This window comes from Sinocyclocheilus grahami, unplaced genomic scaffold (genome assembly GCF_001515645.1).
Source record: "Sinocyclocheilus grahami isolate Dianchi unplaced genomic scaffold, SAMN03320097.WGS_v1.1 scaffold778.1, whole genome shotgun sequence".
In the NCBI taxonomy this organism is placed as follows: Eukaryota; Metazoa; Chordata; class Actinopteri; order Cypriniformes; family Cyprinidae; genus Sinocyclocheilus; species Sinocyclocheilus grahami.
Window position 1 is genome coordinate 367,210 of NW_015505957.1, and position 14,302 is coordinate 381,511.

The 14,302-nt window shown below is 37.2% G+C and overlaps 1 protein-coding gene across 2 annotated transcripts in view; it reads left to right on the top strand.

Moving 5' to 3' along the window:
* The window catches only part of insyn2ab (inhibitory synaptic factor 2Ab), a 44,896-nt gene that overhangs the window by 16,783 nt on the left and 13,811 nt on the right, over positions 1-14,302 (top strand). The window contains exons 4-5 of one of the 2 annotated variants that reach the window (XM_016246005.1): positions 10,411-10,482; positions 11,934-12,166. In XM_016246005.1, the coding sequence (XP_016101491.1) occupies positions 10,411-10,482; positions 11,934-11,946 (85 nt within the window). In that variant the 3' untranslated portion in view covers positions 11,947-12,166. Of the gene's footprint in view, positions 1-10,410; positions 10,483-11,933; positions 12,167-14,302 lie in introns of those variants that run through there. The other variant, XM_016246004.1, reaches the window with a different exon arrangement.

A 14,302-nucleotide genomic window follows, 5' to 3' on the forward strand; every position in this document is an offset into this window, starting at 1 on the left:
TTTCTGCTCCATTTAAAAAAATAAAAAATACATTGAAAACATCATAAAGCATAATAAAGTGCTACTAATTGGATTGGACATTACTTTTATATGGGCTTGAATAAATTGACATTTTTATTTGATACCTTGCTTTTTTATTGGTAAATTAGGCCATAATTTGATTAAAAAAATGAAAATCAAGGCAAATGCTTCTCACAGTCAAATCCATCTAAAACCTCAAAAGCAATTCCAACTACAAAAAAGGCTTGTATCCGACAACAACATTTGACCATGGTTACGGATAATTTCTCTGAAATTACTCTTTGAAACTAGTCTTCTGTAGACTGACATAAGAAAACCAAAAGTTCTTGAAAATGGCAAGTTTCTAGGGTAAAATTGGTCCATAATATTTTTATTGCTGGGCTCAGCAAGGTGTCAGTTATAGCCACTTTACAGTTGTCATAAACATGCATAAAAACCCTTCATATTCATGACATGTGTCATGTCAGTCTTATGCACACCCCTTCAAGTAAAGTGTAACCAAAGTGACTACTAAGATGTATTAAGGTATCTTAATAGTATTCATACCACAAACAGCATATTTATTTAAAAAAATCTTGAATTTTAATTAACAATTGGTAGATTTTGAAATGTAAAACCCATTCAGCACTCATGTTTTTTCTTGTAAAGTGTCATTATCAATACCTTTACAGAGATTTCTGCTCCATTTAAAAAAATAAAAAATACATTGAAAACATCATAAAGCATAATAAAGTGCTACTAATTGGATTGGACATTACTTTTATATGGGCTTGAATAAATTTACATTTTTATTTGATACCTTGCTTTTTTATTGGTAAATTAGGCCATAATTTGATTAAAAAAATGAAAATCAAGGCAAATGCTTCTCACAGTCAAATCCATCTAAAACCTCAAAAGCAATTCCAACTACAAAAAAGGCTTGTATCCGACAACAACATTTGACCATGGTTACGGATAATTTCTCAGAAATTACTCTTTGAAACTAGTCTTCTGTAGACTGACATAAGAAAACCAAAAGTTCTTGAAAATGGCAAGTTTCTAGGGTAAAATTGGTCCATAATATTTTTATTGCTGGGCTCAGCAAGGTGTCAGTTATAGCCACTTTACGTCTACCATATTATTTCCCATTTAGTATGGCAGAGATCTTGTAGACAGCAGATGGCTGAATTTGTGTATACTGTATCTCACCCTAAAAATCCTCTGAAATTAGTCAAATTGGCCACTCAGAACTGGTCTAAAACCCACAGTCTCAGCACTTAAGGTCTTTCAGGCATTGCTTTGGGCAGGTAATGGCCCTCAAACCTAACTCACTGTCTAAGGAGCGCCCGGACTTCTTTCTAATCCCAGCCAAGAGTGAGAAAAGCAGGGCGTATTTTCAGAGCACAAAACCACTACTCAAACAGCCTCAATTAGCAGCACCTCAAGATCTTGTAGACAGCAGATGGCTGAATTTGTGTATACTGTATCTCACCCTAAAAATCCTCTGAAATTAGTCAAATTGGCCCCTCAGAACTGGTCTAAAACCCACAGTCTCAGCACTTAAGGTCCTTCAGGCATTGCTTTGGGCAGGTAATGGCCCTCAAGTCTAACTCGCCGTCTAAGGAGTGCCGGACTTCTTTCTAATCCCGAGCCAGGAGTGAGAAAAGCAGGCCGTATTTTCAGAGCACAAAACCACTACTCAAACAGTCTCAATTAGCAGCGCCTCATCAGGCAGCCCTTTCATCTTCTGAAGGAGAAAGTGTGTCTGTTTTTTTGTGTGTATGTGTAGCTCCCATCTTTCACAATGAGTGTGGGACCTATTATTAGAGCCAGGACCTCCGTGCACGCAGTCCCACATGCTTGGTGCCATCAGAGCAGTTGAGCTCAGAACCGATGAGTGGCTCAGTGTGGGCAAATGAAAGCCCAGCCAGTCTCCCTGGGTTAAACCAGCCAGAGCCAAGGGTTTGATGTTCCTATGCTGGCATAAGTTTCTTGTTTTTTTTAGGGAGGCAATTGCAATATAATTGTAGAGGAGGAATAAATGAAGATTTTGTGTTGATTCAACTTTGCTGATGCCTCAAATTAGCAACAATATATCATTTTCTCCACAAGTACTTTAACACATTTTGTTCAGCTCGCCGAGGCTCATTTCAACATTATATTAGACGATAGATGCTTTTTTTAAATGAATTACTTTCCAAGGACAGTCACTGGGTGATGTATCCAAATGAAGATCCAGTCGCCTGAACTGCTTTTTAATCATGATCACGACTGGCTCATTAGTGTGTCAATGACTTCCACAGCCTATCCAGACGGCAACAGATTGTCAGTGTTTGGATGAAAATGGGGTTTCAAAAGGCATGCTCTGCTGTGGTTTGAGGGCATTTGGATTCCTTTACACTTATAGTGCATTTCCAAGCATTCACAATACATGACAACACAATTAAGTATCAGTCATTAATGCTTATTAGTGCTGCTAAGGTACACTAAAAACTCTGAACAGTCAGTTTAATGCTAAATACTGGGATGATTTCATTAATAAATTTAAATGTAACTCTAACTACACTTTATGTGAACAACCAGTCAGTAAGCACTGATAAAGACTATCTGTTAGATGTAAGCTAAAATGTATTTGATTCACTAAAAGCAACTGACACATTAGAGTCAGTTTTTCAGTAAGTGGACTATACTGGTTTCATATTGTCCTTTTGATTCACTAAAGAGATCCAGATCATATGATTAATTTATTATGTAAATGGTTTAGCCTACATATGTTTTTATTTACTAAAAAGAACCGGCTCATAAGAGTCATTCATTTTGTAATCGGACTACACTGGTCGCACCACATGATTATGATTCACCAAAAAGGAACCAACTCCTAGGAGTTTTGTTCTCTAAACAACCTACACTGGCTGTGCGGTGTGGTTTTAATTCACTAAAAAGAGTTGACTCACGAGAGCCATTTGTTCTGTAAATGGACTACACTGGTTGCACTGTATGTTTATGATTCACCAAAAAGGAACCAACTCATATTAGGTTTTTTGTTGTTGTTGTTCTCTAAATAACCTACACTGGCTGTGGTGTGTGGTTTTAATTCATTAAAAGGAGCTGACTCATGAGTAGGGGTGGGCGATATAGCCTCAAAATTATATCACGATATTTCAAGAATATTTGCGATAACTATATTTTTATGACGATATAGAAAAAAATATGTAACAACGTTTTATTGGTGATTGCAGCTGGCAGGCTGTAGCATTTATTAGTGCAAACAAAATGAAGGGCATTTTCCATCCTTTTCCAATTAGCTACTGTCATCGATGATAGACTACCTAATTCGAAATGTAAATCTATTGTCATAAGGTGGCAGTAGCAGCTGTGTGTTCGACTTGAAGCAGACCGATCAGTGTATGACATCAAAATACCGCGAGAGTGACTTACCCTTTATTTACACTGCACGCTTCTGTGGTGCGTTGTGGCTCTGACGTGGCCACCAGAGCTAGTCAATGTTGTGTTTACACCAGCCTTGGCACGTTTCAGAAGTGCGCCGCTTCGCTAAAGATAGGCGTCTCGCCTATTTTTAACGGTAAGAGTGTGCACTCAAATATGCTCTAGAACCACTCTCGCGATACTTTATAATGTTATACACTGATCAGTCTGCGCAGCACTGCTTCAAGTCGAACACACCTATTGGGTTTGTGTTGTTGTTGTTGTGCGCACTAGGGAACGTAAATGCGCCATACGTCATTGCGTCACTTGACACTTTTTATCATGTAAAAATTTATACCGGTATTATTGTGGACGGTATGATATGGCACACCCCTACTCATGAGAGTCATCTGTTCTGTAAACGGACTACACTGGTTGCACTGTATGTTTATGATTCACCAAAAAGGAACCAACTCATAGGAGTTTTTGTTCTATAAACAAACTGCAAAGAACATACGAGTCATTCGTTCAGGACGCAGACTACACTGGTCACGTTGTGTGCTTTGCACTAAGGTTCCTGTTCAGGTTCTGTGTTGCAGCACTGTTGAGTAAATATTGCTGGAAACTGTTCAAGAATTTCAGTATGTTGTTCGATCCCTCCGCAAATTCGAGAACCGTTACTGGGAATCAAACATCAACTGATTCCTGGTTCCCTATCCTAGGCAAGCATCATTCACATTTTTTTTTAGATAACATAAAAATCTAGTTCTTCACTCTATAAAAAATCTTACCAACCCCAAACTTTTGAACTGAAGTGTAGTTAGTGATTTGGAAATTAAATGAAAACATCAACTAGTAAGGCAATCAGTTTAAATCAGCCAAGCAGGCAGGGTTATTGATCAGTGCTCAAATATGAATTATGCATACCCAAATATGGATTATGGTCTGTCATTAGTTAAATGTTTTATTTTTAATGAAATGTCCTTGATTTGTCTTTATTATGAATTGCTTTGTAGAAACTTAGATCACTGAGGAAGTCTTGAAAGTCATTTTTGAGTATTTCTGCTTTTATACTCCTCGTCTACCCACTTGCATGTCTCATACCTTCACTCCTACCTCATCTCATCATAGACATAGCGGTCTAATAAAGCTCTCTATCAAATCTTTAACGATATGGTGAACTGAATGCACACCAACACTCACCATCCCCTTTTCTGCTTTTCATTCTGATATAAATAAAAGCAGGTTGTATAGATATGTTTCAGAGCGCAGGCAGACAGCGAGAGGGCCAGAAAAGGGAATGAATAGGGAACGGAAGAAGTCGAAGACGTGGCTGAATAAGAAGTGGGTGTTGTCAGTATGGTCTGCAATGAAGCTCATGTGGATGTCTAATCAATACAGGGGTGAAGTAGGGTTAAATAATTAAGTCAAATCCAGAACAAAGTTGTGAATATAAAATATAAAGTACAGCGGGCTTCAAAACTCATGTTGACGTATTTGTGGGATACACTTTTATAAGATCTAAGTTATTCGATTTTTCTTTCCATCAGAAAATATCACTTTAAAAATAATAATGAGCAGATGCTTAATGTACTTAATAATCTTTGTTGTGTCTTTCTAAATGCTCAGTCTGACTCAGTCAATCAGCAATTGGTATTATAACAAACAAAGGCCATGGAAAATTAACATTGTCTTGTGGCCTTGAAGACCTTAAAATAAAGACAACCTCGTATCTCTGACTCACAAAGACCATACAAGTTGCATTGTGGGCTACAACACTAAAAGCAAAACAATAAAATTATTTTTATAACTTTTATTATTTTTATACAAATAAATATAAATGTGATTTAAAAATTAACTATTTATTTTAAAATGTAAAAAAAAATGTATAGCCATTTTATTTTATTTTTTCATTAAAGCAAAATACTGAGACATTCTGGAGAAAGTTCATTTTTCACGTAAACTATGCTTATATTAATGCTATGCTGAATGAATATCATTTGTAACAGGAAAAAATATTACATTTGAAAAAGTGGACTTTTGAACCCCACTGTATGTATTTGCAGTCTATAGGTTATTTTTAGGAAGCTACAGAATGGGATCTCATTCATTACAAAGGGGAAGAAGAGAGAAAAACGAATAAAATGTGTTCAGAAAGACATCTTTGGTATTCATCCAACTTGGCTGCCAGCGTTCCTCAATTTTCCATCTTCTCTGCCCCATTTCTCTCCTTTCGTCTACCACTTTGTAATGAAACATTGTAAGATAAATTTGAGTGCAGCCCGTTTGTCTGCCACAAAATAGTCTGCTCTCATTTTCGCCTCGCCCCACGCAAGCCAGACTCCATTTCAAAGACACCAAATCCAAATGATGTCATTGCTCAAAGGGGCGGAGAGGGGAGGGTGATCCTGTGTGTGTGTGTGTCTGAGAGGTTTTTTTGTTGTGTAAGCTCCGTCGGGGCAGCTGCGGGGGGCATGGGGTATTAAGAGAAGGTGTCAGATTAGTCAGTATCATTGTTTAGCTTCTCAACAATGAGCGTATTGAGATGCCGTGGAAATGGGCTGGAGAGAAACAGGGAAACTTGTCGCACTTGTGACTTTATTGTGAAATGTCTTGCCAGTGTCGTCCGGTGCTTCCTGTCTGGATATGTTCTCATATTTAGCAGCAGGTCGGCGTGTGCTATAGTGTGATATGTAGACACAGAAGGTGTGTTTGTATGTTGTGGGAGTGTGCCCGCAGGTCCTTGTGTGAGAATGTTTCTAATTCCAGTCCGTGTGGAGCGTCCGGCATCCCAGCTGTCTTCTCACCCTGGACCCTTCAAACACACTGACACTCGTTCACATAAGCAGGGTGTGGTTGCCCCCTCTCCCTAAATTCCTGTCCCTCATGTACCCTTGTGCGCTCCCATGTCGCCCGGTCCAAGAGCAGCTGAAGCTTGAGCTGGTGGGGCAGGATGAAGTGCTAAACTGGAGTAAAACGAGGGCCCCCTGTCCAACTGGGAATTCCTTCGCAAGACTGTTGGGATGAGGGAATGGCTTCTAAATCACATCAGGTTGTCCACACTGTCCTCACCATCGCCGCTTATATCTTCACTCACTTTACTCTTTAAATTTTTATCGACCTCTTTCTACGTAGTTTGTGATCACAGCTTTTCCTCCACAATAACAACTGCGCAGACTATGTCATGACCTGCCCTACCCCCACCCAAACCTTAGGGGTTTCCCTCTAACATCATCAATCTTCTGGCCTCACAGTCACATGAAGCAGATTAGCACTGATTATTTTTCATGAAGAATTAATTTATCACTCTCGCAATAAGGTAATGCAAAGATCTTGCATTGAAGTGCTGTATATTAACATTGTGAATAAAAATGAATTAAATAAAAGTAATAATTTGCATCAAGTCTGTTGCATTAAGTGCAAACACATCCTACCATGATGTATACTTACATACACACATTTTGAATATCCTTTTGAGCCGGAGATTCTATCGGACTTTAAGTTGTGTCTAGTAGTTAGATAACTGTATTTCTGTATCTGTAACTTCGCAATAGTGTATGATTTAGGGCTACAACAAATGATTATTTTGATAATCAATTAATCTATTGATTATTACAACGATTAATCGTCGATTATTTCACAGATTAATCAGTTGGCTTTGTTCTTTTATTCACCTTTTACTAGGAGTGGGTGATATAGCCTCAAAATTATATCACGATATTTCAAGAATATTTGCGATAACTATATTTTTATGACGATATAGAAAAAAATATGTAACAACGTTTTATTGGTGATTGCAGCTGGCAGGCTGTAGCATTTATTAGTGCAAACAAAATGAAGGGCATTTTCCATCCTTTTCCAATTAGCTACTGTCATCGATGATAGACTACCTAATTCGAAATGTAAATCTATTGTCATAAGGTGGCAGTAGCAGCTGTGTGTTCGACTTGAAGCAGACCGATCAGTGTATGACATCAAAATACCGCGAGAGTGACTTACCCTTTATTTACACTGCACGCTTCTGTGGTGCGTTGTGGCTCTGACGTGGCCACCAGAGCTAGTCAATGTTGTGTTTACACCAGCCTTGGCACGTTTCAGAAGTGCGCCGCTTCGCTAAAGATAGGCGTCTCGCCTATTTTTAACGGTAAGAGTGTGCACTCAAATATGCTCTAGAACCACTCTCGCGATACTTTATAATGTTATACACTGATCAGTCTGCGCAGCACTGCTTCAAGTCGAACACACCTATTGGGTTTGTGTTGTTGTTGTTGTGCGCACTAGGGAACGTAAATGCGCCATACGTCATTGCGTCACTTGACACTTTTTATCATGTAAAAATTTATACCGGTATTATTGTGGACGGTATGATATGGCACACCCCTACTCATGAGAGTCATCTGTTCTGTAAACGGACTACACTGGTTGCACTGTATGTTTATGATTCACCAAAAAGGAACCAACTCATAGGAGTTTTTGTTCTATAAACAAACTGCAAAGAACATACGAGTCATTCGTTCAGGACGCAGACTACACTGGTCACGTTGTGTGCTTTGCACTAAGGTTCCTGTTCAGGTTCTGTGTTGCAGCACTGTTGAGTAAATATTGCTGGAAACTGTTCAAGAATTTCAGTATGTTGTTCGATCCCTCCGCAAATTCGAGAACCGTTACTGGGAATCAAACATCAACTGATTCCTGGTTCCCTATCCTAGGCAAGCATCATTCACATTTTTTTTTAGATAACATAAAAATCTAGTTCTTCACTCTATATTCTTTCTTTGATGATCAACAAATGAATTATCCATGAGCAGCTTCCAGTCAAGGGACTTCAATATGAGTATCATCAGATGCCGCTCTTGCTGACAGTGTCACGTATCATTTTCATTAGCATGTGCAAACATGAGTAGGCCTATGTCCTAATAGCATTCGCTGAATTTCAATGACATACCAAACCATTGTGTATTCACGTTAGAAAGAAACATTAGCGCGCTATTACATGGTGTGTAGACGTGCTTCTGCTGCCAGTATCAGATTTTCACAGGTTATTCCAGGAACGTAGCAGTGTGCCACCTCCCTGCACACTCAGGGCACACCTCCAGTGAGAGAGGGCAGAGCGTGTCTTTCAACAGAGCTGATGCCTGCAATAACTGAGTGCCAGCTCCTAGGGAAAAAACACAAAGCACTTGTGTGATTCAGCCAGAAAAAGGGTATGAAAAGTGCTCCGAGTCGCTGCAGAAAACAAAAAAAAAATTTATATTTAAAAAAACTAACCCTTTAAAATATAAAACCAAAACCGCAAGTGGAGCCAAGTCACTTAAGTCTTAATGAGTAAGTCACTGAATAATTTATTCAAGCAATTTGTTCAAAATCACTGATTCATTCAGAAACAAAGTTTTATGAATAGATTATTGAATCATTCACTCAAATGATTTAGATAAAAAAAGCTAATTCATTCAGTTCTGAAACACTGAATTTCACAATGTGAGTAACATGCTGTCAGCTCACACATCGTTAATTACAATTTTATCGTAGACAACAAATATCGCACACCTTTACAGTGGACCCCACTTTTTCTAAAAAAAAAAGTGTGTTCCACAGAGGAAAGAAAATCATTCAAGTTTGAAAAGATGTTAGTGTGAGTAAATGATGACAGATTTTTCATGTACATTCCTAAACTCACAGGAACTAGCACACACCTCAAACAGACCTCATCATCACATGGGTTTGGGTCACCCTGACTGCCAATAATTCTTTGCCCTTCCTGACCTTTAGGATATTTCTTCTCGAGTGCTTCTGCCACGAGGAAGGGTTCAATCTCATCTCATTCCTATTTATTCCAGATCATATTGAACATATTGATTTTCTTCCTTTTAAGTACAGCTCTCTCCTACCATGACGTAGTGCCCTGATTCTGAGCAGACAGGGAAAGATATTATTTTAGTCTATAAGCAAGTAAAGTAAAAGCTCAGTTCAGGTGTTGTTCGTGCTGACTGCATTGCTGCAGCAAAACATTGCTCTTCTACGTTTGGACATAATGTGTGTAACCACTGTCGCCGTGAACTCCTCAGCAACGTCAGATCGAACTGAATGCAGAATATCAATGACCATCCTGACACTTGAGCGCTCAGAGGAATAAAGTGATCCAATTAGGCTTTCATTAAGCTTTAATGAAAATGCATAACTGCATGGCTGCTGGGTGCAGCCCTGTTATTGTCTCTGGAGAAATGCTAGGCATGTGTCACATTAGCACACAAATAATATATCAAAACCACTACAAGTATGCCAGGCTAGTGCATGATCCATCATCCCCTTGTACATACATTAATGCTGCTGAAGCCCAAGGGCCACAAATGAACAGTGGATAGATACAGGGAATTCAATCCTGGTGTCTTCCATCATGAAATAATGTATAGAAATCCTGGGCGCAGGGCAGACTAAAACAATAATCTGCAAGAGGCCCTGTGTTAATAAAAGACACCAATGCAGAAGAAATAATTAAGGCTGTAAATCAATGAAAACATTTTATTGAATTAAATATAATTATATATCTCATGCTTAGCATAGCTGCATTGTTTTGAATCAAAACGACAATAAAAACAGCATTGTGAAATATTAGTAAAATACTGTAAAATAATGTTTTCTATTTTAATATATTTTAAATTGTAATTATTCCAGTGATGGCAAAGCTGAATCTTCAGGATCATTACTCCAGTCTTCAGTGTCACATGAACTTTCAGAAATCATTCTAATATGATGATTTGGTACTCAAGAAAAATTTCTTATTATTACCAATTTTGAAGACTGTTGTATTGATTAATATTTGATTAACAGAAAGTTCAAGGAACTGCATTTTTTGCAATAGAATAGTTTGGAATGAGCATGAGTAAATTATGATATAATTTTTACTTTTGTTTGAACTATCCCTTTAAGTTTAATGAATTCGACAGTTTCCAGATGCTACATTTATCACACACTGTTTTTCCACAGACTGTCTTATCGAACTGGGCAGGATACAGCCAACTGTGACACATGTCGTAACAGTGCCTGCATCATATACAGGTGAGTCTCTGATATTATATCTGAATCTTTCAGCTTGGCCAACATATTTATACTTGTTGAATAATTTTTTTTTTCATTGTACATTTTGAAGTTTCATCTGAATCCTTGATTCAGAGATTCTTTGCATACTAAGGCGCACATTTGTACAAGTGCAGCTGCAGTGTCCAATTATATTGTCAAATTTGTCTCTGTTGCAGTAAAGCTTTGAAGAACTAAAAAGTATAAAATCTGTGCTGTTAGCCTGAGCTCTTCTACCAATAAGAATTTTCAAATGTAAAATGAAAAATATCATGACTGCGTTCCTTTGATGCATCCCGCATATGGACTTCATACATTTTTAACAGACCAATTGAAAAATCCACTCAGAAACTGTAAAACTAGACCATTTTTTTCTTCAATGCAAGTTAAGTGTAATTGTATGATTCTCAGAAACATAACCATTCCTTTTAAATGGACACACACACACACACACACAAACACATGGCTATGTATTCATTAATGTTTGTTTTGCAGCGATATGCTTGCACGTGGGAGCAAAACACAAACATTTTGCCTCTCAAGCATTTTTGTATTAATTCACTTATACATTGAAATCAAATGCAGTGACAAGTACATAAAGGCATGCCATCTATCATCAGACAAATACAGCATTTCACCGCCTACCAGACGACTCTGGAATACATTACTTGGGTCAGAAAAGAAATAAAAAATATGCTATTCAGTTTGCACAGTGAGGGAAGTCAAATACACACAGATATGTATCAGCATGTCAGTACTCTTTGAACACCGGCCCAGAGGACTGGAGTTACATTACTGTAGAAAAGAGCTAAAACACATCCACAAAAACTACAGTACACTCTAATGCACATAGTAATTGGTACTGTTGATTATTTAGGTGTAATTAGTAAATTAAGGAATTTTAAATCAATAATGAAATCTGTAAATATTATTTTAAAATAAATATTATTATTACTATATGTAATTTTATCGGCCAACATATCGGTTATCGGCTTTCAAAAATAAAGAATAATCGGTTATCGGTATCGGCCAAAATTTTCATATCGGTGCATCCCTAATTTTTATTATTATATCTTTCTATTTAAATCATACAGATTTGGAACAACATAAGTAAACAACATGACTAAATATAGCCAGAATTTTAATTTGTGGTTAAACAGTCCCTTAAAGAGACAGAGATTTTGCACTAATGAGATATGATATTATTGCTTACATCTGTATTAAAGGACTGTTAATTTGATTGTTAGTATGTTTATCGTGAATATTCATCCGTTCTGCTCAGGGGTGCTTCCGTTTGTTAAGTAAACCATGAAATTGAAGGATCTGATTTGTAAAAGCTATAATTGGTTCTCAGGAACAGTTCACGGTGGAAAGACAGTGGGTTTGGGTGAGCAATACAGTGGTGTTAAATTGCAGTTCAATGCCTTTTCCAGAGATCCCCTATAACCTACTACTGGAAGGTTCTTACAGAAGAGGACACACTGTGACATTAGTATGAGAAGAATACTGAGCAGAAACAGAGAGAGACATGTATTGGTGAGGATGATGTGGTTGTCATAGTTACCAAAGTGATGAGGTGGTGAAGAGTGGAAAGGTGCTCCTATAGCTTTGGTTGGGGTTAGTGAATCAGAGCAGTCTGTCTATGAATCTATGTGTGTGTGTGTGTGGTCAGACAAAACACTTCATTCTACACTATACGGTTATCATGAACCACTTTCAGTAGCTGATACCAATACCAGTGAAATTTCACCAGTGTCTGTACCAATTGTGAATTCACAGTAAAAAAAAATATTTATTTATTGCGTTTTAATATCGCATTTAATAGTAATATTTCAACTAATACATATTAAATTAAAATAATGACATGCAGCTTTTAAGTATTTCTAAATAAAGTAAACATTGCTTGAGGTTTTTCAGGCATAAAACAACAGAATTTAAAGGGACAGTTCACCCAAAAATTAACATTATCCTATAATTTACTCACCCTCAGTTTATTCTAAGTGTATATGACTTTCTTCTGAGTTATTTAAAAAAAATATCCAGGCTCTTCCCAGCTTTATAATGACAGCGAATGGCTGTTGATATTCAATAGTCCAATAGAAGTCCAATAAAGTGCATAAATCTATCATAAAAAGTGCTCTACATGGCTCCGGTTAATGAAGGCCGCTATAAACCGTAATCTCTAGCTCCGCTAACTAATGTACTCATGTTCACGAGAGAGTGGCGTTCCAGTGGATGACACAGGACATAGGTGTAGCATAAGTTCTCATTCAATACCTCCTTTGCTAATTCCAAAATGTAATTTTAGACCTTGTAACAGAGGCTTGAGCCGTTGATAGCAGACTAATGCAGTTCATAGTTCAAGTTATAAGAGAGAGAGAGAGAGATTAAGCGTTTGAATTACATTAGTCTGTGCGTCTCTCAACAGTGTTCAGCAGCTTCTCTACTAATAGCGAAACTTTAAAGGGTTTGTTCAGCCAAAAATGAAAATTCAGTCATTATTTATTCACTCTCATGTTGTTTCAAACCCGTAAGACCTTCGTTCGTCTTCGGAACACAAATTAAGATAATTTTGATGAAATCTGAGAGCTCTCTGACCCTGCACAGACAACAATGCAACTGAAATGTTTCCAGGTCAACCGTAATGTTCTGAAGCTAAAAGAAGACTTTTTTGTGCAAAAAGAAAACAAAAATAATGACTTTATTCAACCATTTTTATCCTACTTATCCTATTTGCAACGGCACACCGCCATTGTGGAGAGTATCACGATGCATGAGCTTGCTTCCGCTTCATGTAAGGGAGCGTTCACTCTTAAAGGGGCCACGTCTCTATTTTACTCGTTACCTTTGGTTCAGCGATAGAGAAGAGTTTATTATGGAAGTCATGTTTAGTGATAGTTTAAAGATAATTAATCAGGAATACGTTTAAAATATAAAGATACTACTAATAATAAATAATTTCCAATCAGTAGCCTTTGTACAATGTAGCCTAATAGTAGGACACTCTTAAACTGGAACTTACTATTTGTTTATTCAGCTGGGCTTACAGCAATTCTAGTACTTTCATGGAGTGTAGCAGCAGTATCATAGAAATTATTAAATTATCATTCAATTATTAATAGCAGTATGCATAGAAAATCATAATCAAATAATATTTTTAGTGGCGGCAGCAGTAGATAGACTGTAGTTGCTGAAATTTCAGTGACTAAGCATGGATGGTAGTGAACTTTCAAAGCGAACAGACATTACTTGCATTTTGTTTATTTATAAAAGGGCTTAGCAATTCTAAATACATTTGTGCAGCTGTAGCAGCAGTATGCATAGCTATTCAGATTGCATGTAGCGAATTTGAATAGCATCAGTATGCGTAGCAAATTCAGATGCAATGTTAGAAATAATATTAGCAGCAGCATACTTAGCAAGTCAAATTTTTACTGTAGCTTATATAGCAGCGGCAGCAGAAAGTATTTTGGTTGCATGAAATTTCAGTGATAACACATGGGGTAAGTAACTCTAAAATGAAATAGGCTTTTATTACTTTGTTTATTTAACAGGGCTTACAGAGATTTTGTGAACTCTTCAAAGCGAAATAGGCATTATTTGTTTGTGTTTGCTTGTTTAATAAAGATGCTTATAGTTAGGGCTGGACAATAATTCGATATCAATATGTATCGCGATATAATTTTTTTCAATAACGGTGATATGATTTTTAAACACATTTCCGATATTTCGATATACATTACCAGTTGTATCACTCTAAAAGCGCCTCCTGCTGGCAGAGAATGAGTTTTCATTTTAAATA